Genomic DNA, 27,269 nt, shown 5'->3' on the forward strand with positions numbered 1-27,269 from the left:
TTTCACTATTTTTATATTCATGGATTACCTTTAAAACATAGATCCTACTTGTTATTTTTTTTAAGATTTTACTTATTGATTTAGAGAGAAAAAGAGAGTGCGAGCAGGGGCAGAGGGAAAGAGAGAGAGAATCTCAAGCAGATGTTGCACTGAGCATGGAGCCTAATGCAGGGTACAATCCTCAATCCTGAGAACATGACCTGAGTTGAAACCAAGAGTTGGAGGCTTAACTACCTGAGCCACCCATGCACCTCTAAAACATAGATCCTATTTAAGTGATAATCACAGTATGTGGGCATAAATATTAAATAATAGTTATGATTAGAAATCTGAAGTTTATTATCAAAAACAGGGAATAAAATAATAAATCCAAACTATAGCAATCTAACCAACATGCTTTGTTAAGCAAATCCTGATATGATAGTTTTACCCTTTTTGAGCACTTCAGTGAAAGAGCTTTCTCCTGAATTAATCTTCATGACAAGGCTGTGAGATAGGTGGTGTATACTGGACTCCAGTTTTAAAACTGAAGAAAGGCTCAAAGTTCACAGGATGGCCTAAGGTCACAAACCCAAGGCTTCTGGTCCAGGCTAAGTGTTCTTTTAATTAGATGAAGTCCTATGAATGATTTACATTGGAAACACCAGATTTTACTAAGTAAAACTGTAGTCATTTGGAGAAAACTCAGTGTACCATAGAAGCACCTGCGAGCCGCCTCTCACCCAATAGCCCCTGTGATTGGTGGGGGCCATGGACAGAAGCACTCATCTAGGCGACCTGTTAACTTTCTGCCAGGAAGCCTCATGGGTCAATTTTCCTTCTTCTGTGGCCCTGCCCTGGTAGATTGACCCAATGTGCAAATGCAATCATATTTCTACCCCATTAAAAATCCTACAGTCCTGGGGCACCTAGGTGGCTCAGTGGTTGAGCATCTGCCTTTGGCTCAAGTAGTGATCCTAGGGTCCTGGGATCAAGTTCTGCATCAGGCTCCTGCAGGGAGCCTGCTTCTCCCTCTGCCTGTGTCTCTGCCTCTTTTGTGTCTCTCATGAATAAATAAATAAAGTCTTTTAAAATATCCCACAGTCCCATCATTTGTGTGTGTTAGGGGTAATGGGTGGGCAGAGGATGAAGAAAGAAAATTCCATGCTAAAAACACATCAACTGCAACTGGCATATTCTCAGTGCTGAGAATTTACGTCTTTTTACCTGGGGTAAGGATTGAAGGGGAGGCTGACCCAGGAAATGACTGGATGATACACACTGTCCATGTTAGTCTGGATATATCCTGAGGGCAGTGGAGAAACCCTGATGTAATATGAAGCATGAGAATGAAAGATCCCTGCAGCCACACTGTGCAGTGGTGACTGGAGAGCCAAGAAAGATAAAAGTATGAACTATAGCAGTGATGGGAGGATGGAAAGTAAAGGAGAAAAGGGGGGGTGTCTGAGATCTAAAGAGATCAGAGGCAGGATAGCTTCCAGAGGAGTCAGTACAGATGTGCAAGCGTATAGGGACCTTCCTGAGGGAATCTGTATTTGCAGTAATAGCTTATTTGAAGTTGCTTTTCTGAAATTCTCTTCTAATTAAAAAAAATAACAAATTGATTCAAGGGTAAAGGTAGGGTCTTCTTTCATGCTTCTATCCTATATGGATGGGACATGGTATTTAACTTTTATTTAAGGATGAAAATATAAATTCGAAATCCTTCTTGTTCCCGATACATCCAACTAGTTAAAAGGAGATTTCTGTCCTTCAGTTCCTTATCTATAAAAGTTTTCATGATAATTACTTTTGCTCACAAGAAAAAGATGAGGTTCAATCCAATAAACATTTATTGCACACTTAATTAGGTTTGAGGTACTGAATGATATTCAGGAACTAAATTATGAAAATCATTTTGTGATCATTTTGCAGTTCCTATCACATTTACATACACTTTACATAATGATTAGCCTAGGAAAATGCTCACTTTCAGCATTAAATGCACAAATCTAATTAATACTCCTGAGTGCTGGTCAAACCTCATTTACTATGTGTGTGTTTCTAATTGTATTTACTAAGATGACCACTGTTTACATCTCTTTACTTTCTCTTCTCCTAGGCTTTTCTCCAGGTTGTCCCTCTCTTGGGTGGACCTACACGTGCGTCCAGCCCCTCACTGGCCACTTCCTAATTCTCTTTCATGTTTCAGCCTAAATAGCATATCCTGATCCCTGGTTGAGATTTTGTCCTCGATCTGATGCTCTTGGAGCACTCTGGACTCTTCTATCCAGCTTGATCACCGTCTTAGCACAGTTACTTGAACATAAAAGTGCTCAGTAGATGGGGCACCAGGGCGGCTCAGTTGGTTGGGTGTCTGCCTTTGGCTAAGGTCATAATCCCAGGTCCTGGGATCAAGCCTCTCATCAGGGAGCCTGCTTCTCCCTCTCCCTCTGCCTGCTGCCCCCCATCTCATACTTTCTTTCTCTCTCTTTCTGTTACACAAACAAACAAATAAATCTTTTTTAAAGAGTGCTCAGTAGATATTTGGTGAACGAATGAAGAATGAACGAACAATAGCCAAGTGTCAACTGTGAAATTTCCTATGGCACTCTGCATTGTTACAAAGGGTGAGCATTTTAACTGGATACTAATAATTGCAGAGAGCTCTTACTGCTTCTCACTGAGCAGAAAACACTTGCACTGAGACTGGTCAGGGAAACACCTTCAGGTTAAAGCAGAGAAATGGAATCACTGGACAGAGAGAACCACACAGAAGCCATGGGGTGATATGGAAAAATGCACATTGTTCCCTATGGTTCTGCTACCAAACAGGCTGACGAGCTGAGTATTAATTAAGTAGCTGAAAACCAAAGACAGCTGACCATCAAGCATCATATAATAATATATATAATAAAATTATTTCTGATGAAACAGAAGGCATGTCAGAATTTTTATGTGCTTTAGTATTATCACCCTTAACAATTTCACTGAACATATTTCTAAGTGCTGGCTGATGAACTGCTCTGCTGAAGAGGATGACGGAAAACCACATTCATGATATGGCTATGCACACCCCCACAATATGATTAAGAAGTGTTGTCACAGCCAGAAAGTGGTCAGATCCTCTCTGTGTGGCTCCTCAGCTCTGAAAGCGTGTGGCTCTAAGTAACACACTGGGTTGACTTGCCCTCTCTGCTCCTTACGTGACTTGATCAGCCTCTTAGAATTTGGGATCTTTTCTCTCATATCATATATGATTTTAGCACTTTAAAACCTAAGAGTAAGGCATCCGTAGTTAAAATCAATTAGTCTGTCAAAATTTCCAAGATCTTTGCTCCCAGAGGCTATTAGTTTTAGCTCAGAATGCCTCTAGAATTCATCCCTTAAATTCCTTGGAATCAATAACTGTGATTAGGAAGACCAGCAGCTCCTGAGAGCGAAGGGCATAGCAGCTTGGAGATTCATAATGAAGGTGATGCAGTGTTCAGTTCAAGGCATTTGTAACCTTCTGGCGCTCTGGGTTTACAACTAAGACTACTCGTAAATGATTCTACTGTTGACATTCACAGATGGTCCAGATAGATGGGGTAAAGCAGCATGTAACTTTCTCTATTGTCAGTGGAAAATGAGACCAACCTATATGTCTACCTCTGTCACCTGGATGGATGGTTTCTGGGAGGCTGGTCAGTCTGGTCAGGGAATGCATAGGACTACATGCTCCCACCTCCAGAGAGATAGTCATGTATAACTTTTGGCTTCCACTGTACATGATACTCAAAGGCTTTCATGTAATCTGTAGTTCCAATCTCAGACACCTAGTTTTTCAGAGATAACCATGGATTCTTTAGGGCACAGCAGAAAGGAGATATAGTATTATCAAACACTTGGGTCTTCCCTGGTCCCAGCCAAGAATTAGCCCCAATCATCCACTAAGCATACTGGTGCTCAGAGAAGCCTTAGCACTTGGCTTTCAGGAGGCAAAGACAACACTGTGTCCATTCAACAGGCACTGCATACACAACCCAGTACAAATTATAATCATTACAAAAGCACCTAGCACAAGGGCATGACAAAGGGGTTAGGGTGATGTAATAAAAGGAAGGTAGAGAAAAGCAAAAAAGAGACAGATCCAGAAGCTTCTCAGCAAGAGGGACTAATAGTACCACATTTCTACTGCTTATGAAAATTGAGATTTTAAAAATACTCATACAATTAGTAATTTCCAATAAATTACTAGATAGAGAGTCACTGCTAGGATAGGCTTTCAGTTTCTAGTGTTCTAGTGTCCACTTTAACAATACTCTAAACAGTTAATATCATCAGTTGCTTGGGTTAGTCAAAACATTTTTCCCCTCTAAAAAGTACTAAGTGGTTTTGATTCCTTTAAATCCTGTCTCTAATAAAAAAATTAGTATGTGACACTTACAAGATCTCTTCCCCTCATGCCTAAAGGTTAGCTATGTCTTAACTGGACCCAGTGAAAAGAAACAGTGGGAAGGCTCAGTATTCCCACCAGCCGCCATTCCTCTGAAGCTCTTCCCATGCCCTGTCCCATCCATGCCCCACTGCAGGGCTGATCTTCCTCATAGATTTTTCCTTGCCTAGAGCTCCTGAGTGATCTACTCTCCGCCTAAAGGCTACATCTCTACTACTTAGCTTGGGGCATAAGGCTGCTCAATCTAGCCCTGAGCTCCCTTGGAGCCCCCCACTCACTCTACTTCTAACATGCTTCTCATTCTCAGATCAGACCAACTTGCTCAGTTCTCTCTGCTCTTTTGGAACTCATCAGTCTTACCCATTTATTCCCTGCCACACACCTAACCTCCCCAGCAAATACTTCCCCATAAATCACTTGGACAATATCCATCGCAAGATTCAGCTGCTTGGCTCCAGAGGCGCTCTTAAGTCTCACCTGACCTTCCTGTGTACAACCCCTTCCCTTGGACTCTCTGTGCCAGTCCTCATCCCTGCAATAGGGTACCAGATAACACACTGGTCACTTGCACCTAAATTGCTAACTCCTGAAGAAGAGTGCCCATGACAGGCTCTGCAGTGTTCCCAGGACTCAAAACAGTGCTGGAAACCGAGTTAGTACTTAATAACTATAATCCTAACAACCCCCTGTGAAAAGGTCATATTACCTTGCTCTGCAAAGATGAAGGGCCAGAGGTTTAGAGATGTTAAGGGTATTATGCTGAGTGAAGTAAGTCAATTGGAGAAGGACAAACATTGTATGTTCTCATTCATTTGGGGAATATAAATAATAGTGAAAGGGAATATAAGGGAAGGGAGAAGAAATGTGTGGGAAATATCAGAAAGGGAGACAGAACATAAAGACTCCTAACTCTGGGAAACAAACTAGGGGTGGTGGAAGGGGAGGAGGGCAGGGGGTGGGAGTGAATGGGTGACGGGCACTGGGGGTTATTCTGTATGTTGGTAAATTGAACACCAATAAAAAATAAATTAAAAAAAAAGGGATGAATAACAGTCACAGAGCTAGTTGTTGAGAGAACTGGGACTTGAAATTAGGTTTATTTAACTTCAGACTATGTCCTTTTTCTATATCCTGGGGCTCGTTTTAAAAGTTAGGTCCATAATTGATGTAACCCATAAAACAGAGTAATTATTTGAATATTACTCTATCTTCCCTAGAATATGCCAAAGGAGGAAAGAGTGAGTCTGCCTGCCTTGCCTAAAAGGCTATGCATGACACCTGACACTATCTTGTGTCTTTGTCTACAATGGTCTTGATTATTGACAGATTCAATAGTTTCTAATTAATTTAAAGCAAAGCACTGTTTATTTTTTTTAAAGATTTTATTTATTTATTCATGAGAGACAGAGAGAGAGAGAGAGAGAGAGAGAGAGGCAGAGACACAGGCAGAGGGAGAAGCAGGCTCCATGCAGGGAGCCCAACGCGGGACTCGATCCTGGGTCTCCAGAATCACATCCTGGGCTGAAGGCGGCACTAAACCACTGAGCCACCCGGGCTGCCCAGCAAAGCACTGTTTAGATAGGGAAATGATACACTGATTTATAGTAGGCTAACTTAAAATTATATTACTTTAAATTTATATTACAGGATCTTTGGATCTTAAAGCCAACTCTGCATTGTGATGTTTTACACTACAGTTTTCCTTTCTCAGAATAATACTGTCATTCCAACAATAAAATAAAATAATGGCATAAGCTTTTGGGGAATAAGTAATAAAAAATATTTGCCAACCACTACTTAACTGGTTCCTCTGACCCAAGATCAAATTCTTGGAGAAAACTGTTCTGATTAAAAAGATAATTTATAGAATCTAGAGAATAAATTCTAACATAACGATTAAATGACCATAAAATTGTACTTGAATCACAAGTATATATGTGTGTATATATATGTATATATATACATATATATATGTATATATATACATATTTTTAAAGAAATGGTTAGAAGAATCAGATTCTTCAAAGGTGAACAGAACATTAGACTTCTTCGAGCCAAGCAAGTTCTGTGTCTCACCGACTCTCCACTACATCATCTTATGAATTTCACTTTCAGGATGGTTATAAACAGAAAATCGGTTTCCTTTTGTTCTACAGTTTAGTTTATTTGGTAGAGATGACCATAACCATCATTAGCTAATGATTCAGGAGATAACAGGGAAACATCTAACTTTTTTAAAGAGCTGTACTACAGAATGGGGGCAGGGAAGAGTTCATTACCATTTTTTAATATCAATTTCTAAAAACTTGCAAATGCAGAAACATATAGGAAACAGATGCAATCAAATTTCAAAATGTAGTAGAGATACTAGAATTTACTGGAATTCTGTTATTTATGATTTTATTGATACACCTTTGTTAAATTCTTAATTTAGTTTTCATGTAAGATTAAGTTTTTTTGTGATATCATATTTAAAAAATATATATAAAACGAAACAAACAAAGGAAAATCTAGAGGACCAGAGTTAGTCCTATGAAGAAAAGAAAAACAACACAAACCACTTACTGACACTGTTTGAAAGTGCTACCATAAGAAAAAAACACTTATACAGCAGTTAGTGGATGTAAAACATGGTTTGGAGTATTTTTTTAAACAAACAAAAAAAACCTACCTCTTTTAATCCTTAGAAGAACCTCACAATGTTGATTTGCTCAAAGGCTCCTTGCATATTCAGAAGAGAATGGGATGCCCAAGCTGGTGATTTTCAGGGAATGAAAATGTCTTTCCTTGGATGTACTGATGGCAGACAATCAAATGGATTGCCGTTGCCTTAAAATAACTTTTTAAAAATTAATATCTGGTCCATACTTCCTAATCTAAAGCTTCCTAAACCATAATGAATTATATGCCAACAAGTGTAATTTCTACAGGAAAATTATAATGATCTCTTGCCTTCCTTTTACTGTTAAAAGATCTGTTTCACTGTCCCATCTGAGGTGGTAGTTTTCATAGATCCTCAACATTCTCCTGTTGAATCCCTTTATTTATTTATTTATTTATTTATTTATTTATTTATTTATTTATTTATTTATTTATTTATTTAATAATGATAGCCCTTCAAGGTCTTGGAAACCTTGCTTCCAAATTCCCTAGAGACTTTTACCCTATCCCAAAACGCCCTCCCAACTTTATTTTATTTTTTTAAAGATTCCATTCATCTATTCATTCATGAGGCAGAGAGAGAGAGAGAGAGAGAGAGAGAGAGAGAGGCAGAGACACAGGTAGAGGGAGAAGCAGGCTCCATGCAGGGAGCCCGATGCGGGACTCGATCCCGGGTCTCCAGGATCACGCCCTAAGCCAAAGGCAGGCGCTAAACCACTGAGCCACCCAGGGATCCCCCCTGAATCCCTTTAATAAGAACTTCTGGGTCCAAGCTGATGACCGCAAAAAGAACAAATTCCATTTTCCATACAGCTCCATTTTCCATACAGCTCCAGAATCAAATCAAACATTTTTAGGAAGTATAACAAATTCTCTTAAGATAAATACAATTGCTTTACTGACTATTTATCCTCAATGGAATAGAAAACCTGTCCTTAACCTTGGTCTAAGAACATAGCAGAGAGTTTTCAAAGGACAAAGAGCTCAGTTATGAGAAAAAAAATCGTATCCTTTAATACACTTTTAATTTTATATCTGACTTGTTACAAAATAATATTTAATTAGTAGTTTGGGCAAATCAGGAAATAGAAGTGACAATGATGGTTTCAGATCCATCCACATTCTGTTGACTGCCTACTTAAGGCAAACGAAACTCAGGCAAAAATGACAAAAAGGAGTAAATGAAAACAGCATACATTTGTCAAGTCTACTACGGTAATGAATTCAAGGTGAAATCTATTTAATAAAAATCTGAACATATTACATAAAAATAAATAAATTCTTGATTTATACATGAAACTGAAGTTTTTATATGGTACAAGGCTTTTTTTTTTTTAAATCAAAAGTATTTTGGATGAATAAAACATTTATGCCTGCCTTTTCCTAACAGAAAATATTCCCTGTCTCATTTGAAATTTTACTTTTCAGGAACATGCTTTTTAATAAAATAAGGCAAAATATTTCTTCCATCCCTTCTTTATAGCCTCATCTCTTCCTCATTCATGATGTAGTGAAGTTCCTATTTGTTTTAAGATTGTGGCCCTGATTCTCAGCAACCGGAACTATTTGCCAATTGCTTTTTAAATATAACTATTGAGGAAGCGTTCATTGTGAAGACAACCATAGTATAAGAAGTTACCAATGACAGGAAAAGCTCGGTGTTAAAAATAATTAGGACTGCCTTTGTTGGAAGAACAAAGTGGCTGCCATCCATTAAAAGTCTATTCGCACACTTGGGCAACAGTTGTAATGTTTTGGTTGTTGACTGTGATTGGTGCCCACCTCCCATCCCCGTGGACGGGCAATTTAATAGATGTTTTCCCCACTCGGTAGTTTCTCCTGAATGAATGAATCAAAGAATGAGTACTTAAAATGGTAATTTTCTAACATTTCACTGAAATGAATATCAGAATGTTTAATTAACATATTCAAGCACTGAGTTTTAATTAAGAAGACATATAGCTCCAAAACATTTACAAATAAATGGAAACAACAATGCCTAAGGAACAAAAATGAGAGTCATTTGAAAACACCATCACCTAAAGGCTCAACAGTGTGATGGAGTCTCGTGCTGTAGACCATTAGAACGTATAAAACATCGTTAATGAGGGACACTGCCCACAGTACAAGTGTAAAATCACAGACAGAATTTTTGTTAGTGGAAGAAAAGCACAGAGTTTGTGGAAAATTCATTCTTTGTTTAGAGCTGCTATTTTACTGGCAAATTACAAGGATTTTCTCTGTTGGATTGTGTCTGTGTGTAATGAACAGTGGAAAGGAGAAAAGAGAGAAATGAGGTGATTCTAAAGGAATAAAAGAAAATTAATCTTTCTCTTGTCTTATTAAAGAAAAAAAATTGAATCCATGAACAGACAGTAAAATTCTGTCCTAGGTGCTAGCTTACTAGCCAGAATGATGGAATTTGTGTTCTTCCTGGCCATCTCAGGATTTAAATAATTTTATGTGACAGAGCTGATGTGTTGATCAATAAAAAGACAACAATTGTTTACATTGAGAGTTTAGTGCAATTTTAAGAATCTGCATTAAGCAATGCTAAGTGTTTTGTAGTGAAATCAATGCAGAACCACCTTACTTCATGAAGTACATAAATGAAGCAGGACTGAGATTTTAAACCTAATGATTATGGATTAAAGAAAAATCAAATCAATTGAAAGAATTGGCTTTGGAAATCACACAATGACAGTATTTTTGAGCATATAATACTGTGCAAAATCCAGGAAAGGAAGCAGATGTTCACTTCCATTTCCCTCCTTCTTCTAGTATTTATCTTATCATTTGGGAAAAGCTTTCTTGTATTGCAGTTTGATTACATGTGCATTTTGCAAATTTCCAGATGTGTTCAAATGTTTTAATCTATATTATGGCTTTATATTTTAGGTCCCTATGATTCCCTAATCAGAGTTCTTATTTCTCTAAACATTAAATGAAACCGAAAATTTTAATATACCTCATTTAGTTTGAGAGTATTATGGACATTTTTTCCAAACTAGTCTTTCTAGACATATTGGTCTTGCATCTACTCAATAGATAATAAGCCCTATTATGTTGTACTGTAATACCAAATCCCTTGATAAGAACATTCACTTTCTGCAAAAAACAAAACACAATAATAGAAAACAACTTTTTGACAGCTGGGGTCAAAATAGTTTCCATTCTCAAATTTATACCCATAAAATTTACTCATTTAAGATAAGTATCCTTCTAGTTAAGGTGGTGTCTGTGGTGGGTCTGCCTGCAATACTTTCTGAATATGTCCCAGAAGAACTGATCTGGATTCTAGCATAGATTTAGATAATGAACATAGTACATTTATTGATTTCAAGATGCTAATAGTGTGGCTCTAAGAAGGTATAATAAAGACAGAACGAAAAGCGACTCTGGCAAATTCAAGGAATGTTTAGCCAATAATAAGATAATGTTTAATCAAAGTGGAGCAATAGTGAGTTTGGAAATAAGGCATCAAGACAGCTGTGAAGGAAGCTGTGATAACATAAACTGAAACCTTAGCAGAGTTAGAGGCTGGCCTTCAAGAAATGATGTGAGACGTGGTGAAGCTGTGTATTTTGGACACTCTGACAAGCAGTTGAAAGAGTATTTTTATAACATCAGAATAAAAAGCCCAAGGATATCCATAATTAAATAACCAGTAAGGCTCCAGTCTCCAAAAACTGGAAAGTTTTGAAAAGAAAACAAGATGATGCCTTTGAAAGGCATACTTAGAAAATATCAATCGTAGTTTGTTTTTTTATTTTATTTTTATTTATTTATTTATTTATTCATTATATATATATATATATATATATATATATATATATATAGAGAGAGAGAGAGAGAGAGAGAGAGAGAGGCAGAGACACAGGAGAAGGAAGAGAAGCAGGCTCCATGCCGGGAGCCCGACGCAGGACTCGATCCCAGGACTCCAGGATCGCGCCCTGGGCCAAAGGCAGGCGCCAAACCCCTGAGCCACCCAGGGATCTCCTCAATCGTAGTTTGGAATGCAAGAAGCACTTTAAAAAAATAAGGAAAGGAGAACTGGGGAGGGAGATGATGTCGATTGCTCAAAGGAATATTATTTGAAAACTCAGACTTGGAAAGATCTATACACAGACATGGATGAAAATCCAACCGAAAGAGTGTGAAGGAAAGAGGCAAAAAGATCAGAAAATGAAAAGGAGTTTATATGAGAATAAAGTAGAACAGGGACTAACCCATTGTTTTGGAGAAATGGTTAGGATTTCAGATTCCTTCCGTTTGGAGGTGAGTGGTCTGTACCCTTTCATTTGATCGTGATACTTCTGCAGGAGAACCCTGACTCCCATCCTAACAGCTCACATTGCTGAGTCTAGGCGACTCTTAAGTTGGTCACAAGAAAATGATGCTCTGGCCATGGTCAGAGCATCAATTTTCACTTAATAATATTTCAGCTTTCTGGACTGAAAAAGTCTGACGGAAGGCCACAGATAAACTCGGATCTTGGCCAGCCAACTAATGAGTATGTGTCTGGGGTCACGTGGATTAGGGCAACCCCTGGGCGCTGCATACAGGTCAACCCAAAGGGGCGAGGTAGTGTCAGTGGATACATATCTTAAATTTGGAATAAAGCTTTTACATATTTCATAGTCTTCTCATGGAGTGCACTTATGAATGGCCATCCTAAATCCCTTAGATGAAAGTCCCTTACTACTATGTTGAGTAAGTCAATAGAGTGAACTAAAAATTGTCTCCTTAAATTTTGTAGATTTTTCAAATAAAAATTCCTGTGATTCCACCCTAACTTGACCTTATTATCAACTAATGCTGTTCTGTTTTTACTCCTAACTATGTGAAATGAAACTTGTACATATCTTATCAGGTACAAAGAAGTCCAACTGATTATCCTATGATACTGTCGTGAAAACATGATCAAATAGCCAAGTTTCAAAAGGTTAATGAAGTAAAATTCTAAACAAGAAATATAGAAAAAAAAAACATATAGCCTTAAATGGGAATGAAAATGTTTCCTCAGAGCATGCTATTCAAAATAAAAGGTTATTCTGAAGGGAATCTATTCTTATAGCACAGAATATCTAAATCCCTCTGAAACAAGTAGAAATTTCATTTATATAGATTAATGAGCTTATGACAAGTTCATACTCAAGAGTTATTCAGGCATTCCTTTGCTCCTTTCTAGGAAGAATAAATTTATTTTATTCATTCACCGTAGAAGATACACTTCGTAATTTCTTAGCTATATAAATCATCATGGAATGAGAAATGGGGCCTACATGTTGGTAATAAACTTAAATATATTCAAATAAAGACTTCACAGTGCTCCTTCCAATCGTCTGTTTCTTAAAAAAAAAAAAAAAAAAAAAAAAAGTAAATATATACCACTTAGTCATCAGAGAAATAAGCCAATTTCCCAAAAGTTAACTGACTTAAAAGCCCAGGTAAACAAACAAACAAACAAGCAAAACTTGAAGGTCCATTTAAAGAATAGAGCTCAGGATAAAAATAGCATCTGCCCTTGGGTAACTAAATTGCAGCAAGCAATTACTTTTTAGGAGTAAAGCCACCTCTCTCAACAGACTAAGGCATTTGTTCCTTATCTTCAAAGAACAACCCACTTGCATCAGAATCAAACTGTACACAATACTTGATCACCCCACATCAAAGCACTTTCCCTTTCCTGAGTCATTTCTTTTAATTAGAGCTAATAAAAATATGGGTTTACAGGCTGACTGAGGTTCATAGCAGATCCCTAGAAAACACAGCCAAGAAATGAATCAATTTTGATTTTAGGGTCTAATCTCCCTAGAGCCAGTCCACCCCTCCTCTACTCGGTACCTGACAGGCGCGCCTCGGCTGTGGGCAGGTTTCAGCATGACTGTCACTGTATTGTCCGTTTGATTCAAGGGGGTCTCAAGTTCATAAGCCGGCATAGACGGTGCTGGGGGAAAAATGTGTGAGATGGGAGACTCATTATTTCTGGTTGATCTTTTCAAATCAAATGGTGAGTTCCATTTGCGGAGAACATGAAAAACACAGTGAGCTTAAATTGCAGCTGTGAACCGACCACGGGCAGCCTTTGTGTATACACCCTACACAGACTGTCAGGAACCACCGCTAAAACCAGTATATGTGGACTTCTTTGATTTGAAGCTGGGAGAGAGAATGAGGGGGCTCCTGAGGTGTTAGTAACATTGTGTCTCCTGATTTGCATTCTTGCTAAATGGGTGTAGGTTAGCTTGAGAAAATATATCAAGTCAGATACTTATAATTTGCAGACTTATTGGTAGGCATGCTTTTCTTTAACTTTAAATGCATATGTAAGAAATAATCACTAATATCATAAAATGGAACATTACAGCTCTCACATCTAAGTCAATAAGGAAAACTTGTGTGGGCCACAGATCCATCTAAGGATCTGAAGAGGCCTTTAGGTGCCTGTAGAAGGCTTGTTGAAATTAGTGACCACCGGCGGGCTCTCAGAGAGAGCAGGAAGGTGGAAAAGATAAAGGAATTAGAGCAAGAAAGGCTTGAGTTTGATTTTTGTTGTTTTGTTTTAATCAGCCTAAGAGCTTAGGCACATGAATTGTCTCTGGAGCTTCAATTTACTCTTCTTTCAAAATAGGAGAAATTATCCCCTAGGGTTATTATGGGAATTCAAAGAGATAATAGAGCCAGGCAAATATAATTCTACAAATGTTACTTTTTTTCCCCCACTTCATGTGAATCCTATTTCCAAGTCCATTTCCTGGCATTCTTTGTTTTCTAGATAGTTCAGTCTTAATCATGAGAAGATAATGACAAAGCTCTCCAGTAATCTTGTCTTTGCCATGGACTAGAGAGATCATTTCATGAAGCTGTGATGTGGGAGGCACATGGTCTTTTGAAGACTCACAGGTGTAGGTACCTAATGAGAACACTAGAGATCATTTTTATTTTTTACAAATATATATAGTTTTTTACATCTCTTACATATAAAAAGCTTTTATGTAAGAGACATGGGTTATATCTCATTTCCATTTATTGGATTTTCTCAGCATTAAAAATTAACTCCAATTCTATTAAAAATTAACTCCGATTCATAACATAGAATTACATTTTGTAGAGAGAATAGTTCTTTATCTGAGGTCCATGAAAGTAGAAAATTGGGGCCCATAAACTGTAATTTTCTCTGAACTATAAAAATCAAATAGTTATTTTTGATGAGTCCATGCAGGCTAACTAAAATGTCAACTGTCTTTGTTTTTGAATAGAACTGTATGAAGCTGGTGGTCAGACTCCTATCAACCAGAATTTTTATATAACAGAAATGGTAAAAATGAATTATCTTTTCTAAATGAACATCCTCTTCATATTTGAAGCCATATTTCAAGGATATGAAATATGAAATGTTTCCTCTTTAGTCTCCATCATAAATTCAAGCACCAGATTATATCATCTTAATCACATCCAGGTATCAATGCACTTTATCATGATCAGAGAGGGAAGGCATGGACAACTACAACTAGAAGCCAGATTTTCTGATTTTAAGTCTAGCAGTGTCTAGAAATGTATGACCTATGCCATTTCCCTAACCTCCCAAGGACTTCTTCCTCGTCTTCCAACTCTCCTTATTATTCTTATTACTGAACTCTTCCAAAGAAATATCAAGTGTCTTTTGGACTTCAAGTTGAGTTTGTGATCATAAACAAAATCTTATATGATGAAAAATTTCCCTAGAAGTTATAATTGCCTAAAAACAAAATTCCAAACCTCCCTCTCTGAAAACCTAATCAAGTGCTTAGGTACTCTTGTTGTAAGCACTTCCCTGCCTCCAATTCTAAGCAAAAACTTTCTAAAAACTAGAAATGAGGACAATAGATATGAAAGCAAGCCTATTATTTAGCTAACACCGATTGATTAAAAGCGTTATTTCCCTCACCTGCCTCCTGCTCATCTACCCCCCACCAAAACACACAAAGCCAAAACTCAAATACTTCCCCACTTATACCCAAAGGGGGAAAAATGGAAAAAGGAAATGTCCATGGGATTGTGTTTATTGCTGTTATATATCCCACAGCAGATGGCAACTCCATTTCCTCTAGTCCGAAGCACAAAGACATTTTCTGCACAGTTGCACATGCCCAGAAATACTTCTCGAATTATGTCTTTGGTTGGATGGCATAATTGAGTCTCTACCAGCAAAAAGCTGGAGGCTGTAAGTGCCTGTTGCCACCCCTCTGTCATTGCAGAGGACAGGCAACTACTAATGGTGAAAGTCCCAAGGATGGCTGATCCTTCTGGAAGCAGACTCCATATAATGCTGTCTTTCTGTTGGGCAGTCAATCATTCATGGCTCATTGCAGAGATCTTTCCAAAGCTGCTGCTCTGGTAACTTGAACTGTGAAGGGGGCAAGAGCATGCAGACCAGAACCCTCACTCATGCTCAGGCCCTCCAATGCAAACTGTTAAAACATAGCTACTTCCTAATGCAGGAGGATCTTAAGCTCTCAAATTTTAAGTATTTGGAGCATCTCATTCAATTCCATGAGTCTGATTTTCATAAATGCCAAAGTGTTCATCTGAAAACAGTGTGTAAGTTTGGATGAGGTTTGTATCCTTGACAATGGGAATGAGAAAGTACAAAGCTGCTACTTGTGATAAAAGACATAACTCACAAATGTTTAATACCTGATATTTTGGTGGTGAACTGATTTGTCGCCGGAGGTCCAAACCCCTTAGCAGTGCTAGCTCGGATGGTAAAGGAGTACGTGGTCCCGGGATACAGTCCAAAGAAGAGAAAATGGGTTTCATTCCCCAGTTTTGAAACTCTTCCACTTTGATTGGATAAGTCTATTTCTGGGTCAAAGGAACTGACTGCTTTGTAGGTGATCTGCAAGAGAATAAGAATGTGATAAAATATCTGGAGCAGATGGACTAGGATCACATCTTTATCCAATAAACCCTTGTGATGTATGCACTGTCAGATGCTTTATGATAAGCTCCGCTATTCACTTAGACTTTTCAAATCCTGGATCCGGTGAAAGGGCGCAGGAACTCAGCCAAAACTGCTATGAGTTATTACTTTTATAGACAGAGGAACTGAGAGCCAGTAGATTAGAACATAAAGGATGAGTTCAGGTTTAAGCTAATACCTTGAAGTTGTTTGCTTTCAAAATGTCACTTTGGAAAACTACATTACAGTTGGCTTAAAATGACATCACACAATGTAAAACTAGCTCAAACAGATAAGGACCTGACAAGGAGAAGGCCTCATCTTTCATCCAGGGGCCAGTTTGATTTAGTGCTGAACAGGATTACTGTCTACTGGAAACAAGGGTATTTTTAAGTGTTTTCATCAATGTGGGCAAAGATATCTGCTCTCAAAATAAATCCTAGACACGAGTCAGTAGTTCTTGACCACGGTGCTCTGAGGGGTCATATTTGCTTCTTTTCTTTAGAGCAACACTGTCCGATAGAACTTTCTAATATCATGGAAATGTTCTATTCTGTACTCTTCAGTATGGTAGCCACGAGCCCCAAGTGGCAACAGAGCACTTGAAGCGTAGTAGTGAGATCGAGGACCTGAAAATTGTATTTGATTTTAGCTAACTAAAATAAAAAAATTTAAAATTTTTATTTATTTATTCATAAGAGACACACTGAGAGAGGAGGCAGAAACATAAGAAAAGGGAGAAGCAGGCTCCCTGCAGGGAGACCAATGGGGCACTCAATCCCAGGACTCCGGGATCTTGACCTGAGCCAAAGGCAGAAGCTCAACCACTGAGCCACCGGCACACCCCTAAAATTTAAATCACCATGCCTGACCAGGAGCTGCCATTTGAGGCAGTACCACTCTAGAATCTCTCATATGTATGCCACATAACAGGTGTTCAAGGCACATTGGACGAGCCTGGAATGTGTTAAAATAAATATATCATAGGTGTCTTTAAATTTGCCCTTTTAAATGATTTTTGAAAGAATTTCAACATAAGTAGTTCATCAACTATTCACGAACATGCATTTTAGTGGTGATTACTAACTTCTACTGGTTGTAATGATATAATTTTTAAATGCGGCATATTCAGAAGTTTTAAATTGCAAAACTGAGCACTTTTCTTGCTTTTAAATGGGTAAACTTACTTATAATTTATGTGCGTGAACACTAACACTGTTATTATACGGAGTGATAATTGACATTCTTTCTTCTTATATTTATACCATGTCATTATAATTAGGGAGACCTCTCTGAAAGAATATTTAGATTGAATCATCTAAGCTTTGGCAAGAAAATGTTTGTTGTATATATTAATCACTACAGTGCATGCCATTCTCAGAGTTAGGCAGCATCTCTGTCATTAACCCTCTAGCTAACTTCCCTCACGATATTACTTTGAGTCCAGAGACAAGACAGTGTCTACACCAGCTGCTCTGGAAGGGACTTCAGCATCGTCACCACTGTGTGCTTAGTTGCTTACTTGGTCCTCATTCTGACACTTCTATAGAAAAGGGTGGTTCAGAGAGGGTAGATCTAAGCTAAGCTATGAGGGCTTATTTGCTCCCTAAAGTTCATTCATTCATTCATTCTCTCATTCTCAAGATATTCATTGCCTGCCTCCAATGAACCAAGCAATGTGCTCTGAGCTGGGATCTCACATGGTGGATGAGACATAGTACCTGTCCTGGAGGAGGGACCGATCTGGTGGAGAAGTAGAGAAGCAGTTCAACAGTTATGATACAGTATAATGAAAATGAGGACTAGCACTGCCCACCCCAGAGCTAGGTACACTTCCTTGTTCATTTCATTGTCCTACTAAAAACTGTAATGGGATACAACTGTATATGAGACAAAGTCCAAACTCCTTACCTCTGGGCTTAAGAACTGCCTACATCTTCTCCAAATTTGTTTCTGAATACTCGACACAATGACATTACATTACCTCCTGTCTTGGTCAGGGAACAAAGATTTTCTGTATCACTGACACTGCTTTTACTCATGAACTTTCACTTGCCTGGAATGTGACAGGGCCAGCGTGCCCTGTTTTCTCTCCCTACTCAGATTCATTCATTCCATTCAGATATTGATGGTGTGAACACAGACTCTGTAAATACCACGGTCAGTGGGTGGACACAGGCCATGTCCTCAGGTGGCTAAGAATCTGGACTGCAGTGGGTGGAGCTGGGAGAGATACACGGTAAGTAAATGAACCATTTTAAAATACTAAAGTTGAGTAGATGAAACCCACACGGTGCTCAGGCAAAGAATATTGTAGGGCAGAGAGGGATGCATGTAGAGCTACCACGGATGGTTGCAGAAGCAGCCACTGAGGGGATGACAGCTAATTTGAGGAGATTTGAACTTGAGTTTGGGAAAGAAGAGCATGGACTAAGGCCGTGAAGCAGGAGCATTCTGCACATAGTTAGTGGACAGAAGGAAGGCCTGTGAGACCGGAGCCTAGCAAGTGAGGTGAGTGTGGTCCCTCGAACAGGAGCTGGAGGAATGGGCAGGGCCATATGTGCAGCACTCCGTACCCTAAGATGAGAAGTCAGGATGCATACAAGGGGGAGCCTTTGAACATTTTTCAGCCTGAAAACCAAATGATCAAACTTCCCTTATGAAAAGACCACACTAACGGCAGGAGGAGCAGTGGTTTGCTGGAAGGAGGCAGTGGGCAAGTAGGGAGGTCACAGGGTACTCCTGCAGAGACCACGGAGGAACTACACCCTGTGATGGTGCAGTGGTTGGGACGAAGGTGAGCATAGGGAGGAGAGCAGCAAATGAAGAGAAGTGGCATATCTGAGAGTCAAAGTGGACAGAAGTCAGTGATAGGTTGAATGTGGAGGGAATGATGGAGGAATCAAGGGTAAGGTGGCATATTTGGGGCTTAAGCAAAAGATGGCCCTGCTCACTGACATGCAATGGAATGAATGAGGGGAAATGAGCTGTTGGCTTGTGGCCATGGTGTGCATGGTTTAAAGCTGGGATCTGAGAGGTCTGGTCCAGGAATAGAGATGTGGGGGTGAGTGGCACTGAACTATTATGATTTGAGAATGGATGAGGCCATTGGGGAAAGGATTTGAGAGAGAACACTGACATTTAATATAATCAGTGGTGGAGGAGGAGAAATCAACAAATGAAGCCAGAAATGCCAATAGAGAGAGCTATCATGGAAATCAAAAGAAAAAAAAAAGGAAAGGAAAAAAGTGTCTTAAGAAGGAAATGCTTTCAAAGACGCTGGGAGTTCAGGCGAGATTGGAACAAAATGTGTCCGCCTGCCCGTGTCTGAAGCCAGAGTTCCCATTTTACTTTTCAGTAAAGGCTTCCAAAGGAGGCCTAACAATCACTGGATCAGCCGAATGCATGATGTTGTGACTGTGTTCATACAGTTCATTTGGCGATGCATCAGGGAGTGCTGTAAAAGCTCTTGTGTAGTCTTAAATCATGATTTAAATATGCCAAAGGAAATGGAACTTTTCACGTAATCGTATCTTCTTTCTGAGGAGTGACTGATGTCTTATTCTTCTTTCTGATCCCAAGGTGATCAGTAAATATTTGACACTCAGCATATTATTTTCCTAAAAAGGCCACTGGGGAGAAGAGGTGTGTGCATGTGCTCCCATAAATGCTCACAGTATGGCAAGGAGGATGTTGCTGCTCCCACACTGACTATAGAGCAGAAAGCAAATGCTTTATCTAAGGACCTGTTGCTCCACTAGGGTTGATGGGTTTATACTCACCTATTGCCATGGTCATACAGGGTAAGCTAGACTGGGGATCTGTAATGGGTGTTTCAGTCACAGCCCTTCAAGAATTTGCTAGGATTATTAGATCCTCTCTCCCCAACCCATAAAAATGCATATACATACTAATTTAGACATTCTTAAAATTATGGATCCTCTCTTTCACTTTTTAAAAAAATATTTTATTTATTTATGTGTGTGTGTGTGTGAGAGAGAGAGAGAGAGTTGGGATGGGTGGAGGGAGAAGGAGAGGGAGAGAGAGAGGGGAAAGAGAGAGAGAGAGAGAAAGAGAGAGAGAGAGAATCTCAAGCAGACTTCATGCTGAGCAGAAAGCCTGACGTGGGGCTCTATTTCATAACCTTGAAATCATGACCTGAGCCAAACCAAGAGCTGGATGCTCAACTGCCTGAGCCACTCAGGTGCCCCTACTCTCCCTCACTTCTAACAAATCCCTAACAAGCCAGTATGTTGTACATATGCAGACGCAAGATGTCAGAATGGTTATTGATCCTCCTCAAAGCCATCCAGAGCCCTCGGAGTTTGAATACCAGGAATAAAAAAAAAAAAAAAAAAAGTTCCTTAGGAACAGGAGGAGCAATCCACTCTAGAATCCACTGCCTGTGTGAGAGTGGATGCTCCATCTACATATATCTGAGCAGCTGTTCTAAAGGACACCAAAAAACACCTCTATGTTTGGGTGTTGGGTACACCCAAATGTACCATGTCCCTTTGGCATTTATTTTTTCATTTGTTAGTTTAATGCATGTTTATTAAGTGCCTATTAAGTAAAGCAGTGGGAAACTCCCAGAAGGAAAGTTTGGGACTGCTTCCACACTTGCACTGTATCTCTGGCTGAGGGCCAAGGCAATTCTAATGCAGCCTCTATGAAGAACACTGACATTCCACGTTGGGCCTCTGCAGTTTTATGGGATGATTTCCAATTCATACGTAGGTGCCTGAAATTTTCTCAAATTACTTTCCCTTCTTTTACTTACAGTCTCAAGTTCTGAACTAAAAGATTCATAGACAATCAAAATAGAATAACATGCAATTTGGGGCCAGGAGGGGATTAAAAATCTTCTACAGAGTGGGACTTGGCTGGAATCTCGCCAGTGCTAGATACAGTCCTTTAACGGAGAGCCAAGCAATTGGAGGAAGTAATAATGAAATCTGATTTCGGGGGAGGAAAGAACCTAGGATACTTCAGAGAAAAGTACGATATTTGGATGAAAAACTGAAAGCAGCAAAGGTCTCACAGGAGGAGAGAGGAGGCAAAAGCATCAGGAGGAAAGAAGAAATAAGAGCACGTGGTGTGATAGTTCAGAAGGTTTTCAGAGAAAAGAAAATTCTATATATATATAGCTCATTAGGTTCTAGGAGAAAAATAATAGGAGATGCAGTAAGAAATTTAAATTGGAATTAGACGGGGCAGCCCCTGTGGCGCAGCGGTTTTGCGCCGCCTGCAGCCCAGGGCGTGATCCTGGAGATCCTGGATCAAGTCCCACGTCAGGCTCTCTGTATGATGCCTGCTTCTCCCTCTGCCTGTGTCTCTGCCTCTCTCTCTCTGTCTCTATGAATAAATAAATAAAATTTAAAAAATAAAAAATAAATTGGAATTAGATTATGGAAGGCCTTGAATACTGAAATGAAAATTCTTGACATGGCCCTTAAATTCTACTTCTTTCTACATTCTTACCATCTCAATCAATAGTCATTAATTAAGCCCAGTTATCCAGGCTCAGGATCTTGGGGTGTCTCCAACTCTTGAACGCCCCCATCAGTTGACAAATCCAGACTATTCTACTTTGCTATGTGCCCACACAACACTGGACTTTACACACCTCACATGTTAAAGTGATTTGCTTTTGGTACTTATTTCATTCTCTCTATAGTTAGTTGCTGTTAGGATTGCTACTTCTAGTAGAGAAGGTACAGTACTTTGTTCTTCTGTCTTCTCTCAGTACCTTATATACATATATATATATGGTTTTTATTTAAATTTATTTAAATTCTAGTTAGTGAATATACAGTGTAATATTAGTGTCAGGTGTACAATACACTGATTCAACACTTTCATACATTACCCAGTGCTCATGATGACAAGTGCACTCCTTAATCCCATCCCCTATATCCCCCATCCCCTACCCATCTCCCCTTCTGGTAACCATCAGTTTGTTCTCTATAGTTAAGAGTCTCTTTCTTGGTTTGTCTATTTCTCTCTCTCTTTTATATACATAATATAAAATTATAATATAAAATATATAATATTATGTGTGTGTGTGTGTGTGTGTGTGTGTGTGTGTGAAAGCTTGCTGATGCATTACTCTCATGACCAGGAATCTGGAGTTCACTTACTAGGCTTTTGAGTGAAAGCCATATAAAGTTAGTGAGGTACAATGAAAATACCTGGACACACATATATTCCTCTGTATTTGGAAGTATTACTGGCTGATAAACTTCTAGAAATAAGCTTCACGTGCAATGCTTAAATTTTGATAGGTTCCCCCAAATTGTCTATTAGGGGAAATGCATCAGTTGTAAGGGATGCAAAATGTACATTCCCATCAGTAGTCTATGCACACATGCATTTCTCCACATCATTGTTTAACACCTGATATTACACAAACTTTTTGTAGCACTTCTTTTTATTTCATTTCTCAATCATTAGTAATATAGGGTAGATATCTTTTCACATGTTCAAATGCTACTTGGACTTTTTTCTATGAGTTGTCTCCTCTTATTCTTTGCCCAGTTTTTCTAATGGAATTCTTTGGACATTTCTTATCAACCTGTATCAAGTCTGTATATTGTGACCAACAGCCTACTAAGTGCTACCAATTTTTAAAATAATTTCTTCTGTCTGTATTTAGACTTTCCTAGTGGTATCTTTTGTCGTTCAAAAGTTTAAATTCTTATATAAGTAAATCTGTCAATCTTTTAAAATATAACTTCTGGGGCTTATGTCAAGCTTTAGTAAGATACGTTACAGAAATATCTTCCTTGTTTTCTTATAGTATTCTGTGTTTATTTTTTATTTTTTAAAGATTTGATTATTTATTCATTCAGAGAGAGCAAAGAGAGAGGCAGAGACACAGGCAGAGGGAGAAGCAGGCCCCCCCGCAGGAAGCCCGATACGGGACTCGATCCCTGGTCTCCAGGATCACACCCTGGGCTGCAGGCAGCGCTAAACCGCTGCGCCACCGGGGCTGCCCAGTATTCTGTGTCTGGAACATGAATCCATTTGGTTTTTGTTTTTGTATGATGTGAAATATGTGTGTGTCTTATATGGCATATTATTCTTACAAAAAATGCTGGGTTTGCTAATATTTATTAAATGTTATCGATCTCTATTCATAAATGCACTTGCACTATAATTTCTACCTTGTAAAATTCTTGAAGGTCATGCACCCAGTTGTAACAGTTGTTACCTCTGAAAAGTGAAATTGGGAAGCAAGAATATTATTTTGAATACTTCTGTACTTCAAATGTTCTCTCAGAAAGTGATATTACATTTTTAATTTAATAAAATCAAAATTTTGATCGCTGTTGAGGAAGGCTGTAATTATCAGTCTAGGTTTTAGGCAGATGGCTCTGATCAAAATAAAGGGCTGATGGAGAGGTAAGGGACAGGAAGGGGTAGAGCCAGAACAAAGGTGGGGAGAACAGAAAGGAAAGGCTGGTTAAAGAAGACTGAAGATGGTTGTTAGGGGAATGAAAAGGAAAGGCAAAGGATAAGATCAAAAGAAAGCTTTAATGCTCTCAACTGCCATGACTCCTGGCAGAAAACGATGTCAGCATTTTCCAATGAGTAAAGGTTTGGTTTATCTTTCCCAAGAGGTAAAGGAGAACTTGAAAATAACCTGAACCCATAGCATTTCATTTACAACATCTACAGCATCCAACCTGTCTTCTCTTTTCTCCTTGCAAAAATGATCCAGCTGTGCTCCCTGCCCTAAAGAAACACCTGTATCATTTATCACTAAGTTTTTCTCTAGCTCTGATCATTTATCTCACCTTCCAGTTTTTATCTATAATCAAATGTGTTTCTATGATAGAACATACTGTTCCTAAGGTCCCTGCTTTTTTGGGGGGAGCAACCGTTCTACTTCCTTAGCATGGCATCAGAACCCAGAGGCTGTGGTTATCCAGAGGGGACTGAGTCTGGAACCTGTGCCTGTCACTGACTCTGGCATAGGCTAGGCACAGCATGTACATCTTAGCTTAAGAAGAGTCTCCTCCTGAGATGCCACCTGAGAGAGAACAGAAACTCCCCCTTCCTACTTTTGGAAAACATGGGGGAAAGAGAGAGAAAGATGTGGTGGCCAGAAAACTTGTATTTAATCACTGAAACCTGATTCACACATTTAACATTTTCACTTACGTATCTAGAAAAATAAACCGAACTGCTCTACTTACCTATATCTGAGTTTTAAAACCCTGATTTATGACACATCCAGGTATCCCCACTAAAACACATTTAGATCAGTGTTCAACTGGGAGACCCTGGTTGCTGAATTCAGAGATTAATGGGTTCTTCTTCTTCTTCTTCTTCTTTTTTTTTTTTTAAGATCTTATTTATTTATTCATGAGAGACACAGGCAGAGGGAGAAGCAGGCTCCATGCAGGGAACCCGACATGGGACTTTATCCCAGGTCTCCAGGATCACTCCCTGAATGGAGGGCAGTGCTAAACCACTGTGCCACCCAGGCTGCCCAATGGGTTCCTCTTTTGAATTATTATTTCTATAGTTTTCACGTTAAAGTTACTTATTATACAAAGATGTATGTTCGGAGGTACCAGGAAGAAAGAATCCGGCTATTATTTTCTGTCTGTCTAGATATCAACATGTGGCTTTTAGGACAGATGGACATGCTTCTTGGAACTTAACATTGGCTGTTATCTTTCCTAGTAAAATAATCTGTTATTCTTAGGTGGGAATCTCCAAAACTGAGACCAGAAGATGGTCTTGGGGCCAAAAATATTAACTAAAAATTATGATCACTGAGAAAAAATATGAACTTGTTTGATTTTAAAACTTACCTTTTTAAAAGCTGAACTACAGATTTTCATAACACTGAATTCTTTCAAAATGAAGCAGCCAATGAACAGCATCAATAACTTATTAAATCAACTTTTTCTTCTATATTTTCTCTTACTTTGTTTAGCTTTCAATTAAAAACATTATTTTTTGCATTTCAATACCAATTTTCAAAAAGTATAAGGAAACATAAATGTGAGGCTAGTTGGGTCAGGGAGGGGGTTTACCAGTGATTACTGTCTGACAGCTAATCTGTTCAGGCTTTTGTCAGTAGCTCTGAAAGGTATTCAAGCCGAGGTTCCCGAGGAGGAATTGCCTCAATTTTTAGAAACCTCACAACATATAATTTTGTTAAATTTGCATTCAAATAAATGCTGGCTTAAAAAAATGCACCTGCTTGTTTCTATGACAATAGGTACAGTGAAATGATGCTCATACAGATGTGATGATGACTGTCACCCCTTGTTACTGCTGTTATTTTTTTCCTTGAACAATTCATCAAATTCTTCTCTGCTCTCTATCATTCAACTATTTGATATGCCTCAGTAGACAAAACTATGTCAAGGAAGTCTAAACGATGTTTTGCTAATACTAAGAAACCAAAAGTCATTATTCTATTGTTACCCCTGAGACAATGTCTATTGACTTTGCTAATTGGATAATCAGCATTCTTCTATAATCCAGTAGGAAAATATTTTATAGCTAGCAAGAATAGGATCATGTGGTTGCTTCCTAATCAATGTACACTTCAAAATACTTATTGTTTTTAATACAGGTGATTTTTTTAATACTATGCTGTGTCTTTACATATAATCACATATAGTCTAGAAACATCCAAATCATTATAAATATATGTCCTGAAATGATACATAATTGAAAAACTCAGGTTTTTTTTTGCTTCTATGCAGTAACCATTGTAACTACCAAAGGCATTGAACTTCTTTTTTTTTTTTTTTTTGATTTTTATTTATTTATGATAGTCACACAGAGAGAGAGAGAGAGGCAGAGACACAGGCAGAGGGAGAAGCAGGCTCCATGCACCGGGAGCCCGATGTGGGATTCGATCCCGGGTCTCCAGGATCGCGCCCTGGGCCAAAGGCAGGCTCCAAACCGCTGCGCCACCCAGGGATCCCGGCATTGAACTTCTTAAAGACATGATGCCATTATGCATTTTTAAATACTAGATAGTCCGACTATCACATAAATTATAATGAAAAATTAAATTACTAATGAATGTATACACTACCTCATATAAAGTGATGACACCATATGTTTGGATTGGTTCTCGCCATTGAAGAAATATTTTCTCTTCAAAAGTACTTCCTTGAATGGATTCAGTAGGAACAGCACCTGGCACTAAAAAGGGTGAAAAATCAATAAATGTTTGAGAGACCACCCCCCTCCAAATTAGATTTTTCTAGACATATTAGATTTTTAACTCTTAATTGAGATATAAGATTTAATAGTCCAAAGGCACATTCAGTTTTCTTTTAAAAATCTAAAATTTAAAACCATTTTGGCTACACTGTTCTTATAAAGAAAATAATTTCATCACTTTTTTCTTTAAAGTTTGAATCAATTCAATGAAGCTCAATAATCACCTTTTAACAGAACTTTTACATTCTTTGGAAATAAAGAAAGATGTAGAGCAATAAGAATTCCCACACATTGCTTGTGGCAGTGGAAACTGGTATAGTCACTTGGGAAAATAATTTGGTAATATTCAGTAAAGTTAAAGAGGCATGTATCATAGGCCCTAATAATCCCACCTCCAGGCATATTTCCTAGTAATATTCTTGCACGTATGTACCAGGAGACATATAGTAAGATGTCAATATACGATTTTTAATAAAAATAACAAATTGGAGACAAACTGAATGGCTTAAAAATTGTTTTATATTCACACAATATAATACAAAAATGATTGAGAGTGACAGCTATATATATTTTCATGGATGAATTTTACATTCATAATGTTATTATTTTTATATGTTTTATATTAATAATGTTGAGATAACAAGTATTGGTGAGAATGTGGAGAAATTGAAACCCTCATATACTGTTGGAGGGAATATAAAAATCATACAGCTCCTTCAAAACAGTTTAGCAACTCTTCAAATAGATACACATAAATAAATTTACCATGTGAATTCCACCCCTAGGTATATATCTAAGAGAACTGAAAACATATACTACTCAAAAATTATACATAATATCAATACTAAATTTTACACAAATATTAATATACTAATATTAACGGCATTTTCATAATAGCCCCAAAGTGGAAACAACCCAAATGTTCACTAACTCATGAATGGTTAAACATATCTCAATAAAATTATAAAAGGGGATTGGAGAATATTTTAGAGGATATGAACAGTCCTTTAAGGGTTGTTAACATCTCCACAGGTTAGAAAGACTGCC

General features: G+C 38.3%; 1 protein-coding gene across 7 annotated transcripts in view; it reads right to left on the reverse strand.

Moving 5' to 3' along the window:
• Window positions 1-27,269, reverse strand: part of PTPRM (protein tyrosine phosphatase receptor type M) — a 779,952-nt gene that overhangs the window by 278,809 nt on the left and 473,874 nt on the right. For all 7 annotated transcript variants that reach the window (XM_072828757.1, XM_072828756.1, XM_072828755.1 and 4 more), the window contains 3 exons: window positions 26,092-26,201; window positions 15,758-15,959; window positions 12,926-13,028 (listed from right to left, as the gene is read on the reverse strand). In XM_072828757.1, the coding sequence (XP_072684858.1) occupies window positions 12,926-13,028; window positions 15,758-15,959; window positions 26,092-26,201 (415 nt within the window). The remainder of the gene's footprint in view (window positions 1-12,925; window positions 13,029-15,757; window positions 15,960-26,091; window positions 26,202-27,269) is intronic.

Source organism: Canis lupus, chromosome 6 (genome assembly GCF_048164855.1).
Source record: "Canis lupus baileyi chromosome 6, mCanLup2.hap1, whole genome shotgun sequence".
Taxonomy (NCBI): domain Eukaryota; kingdom Metazoa; phylum Chordata; class Mammalia; order Carnivora; family Canidae; genus Canis; species Canis lupus.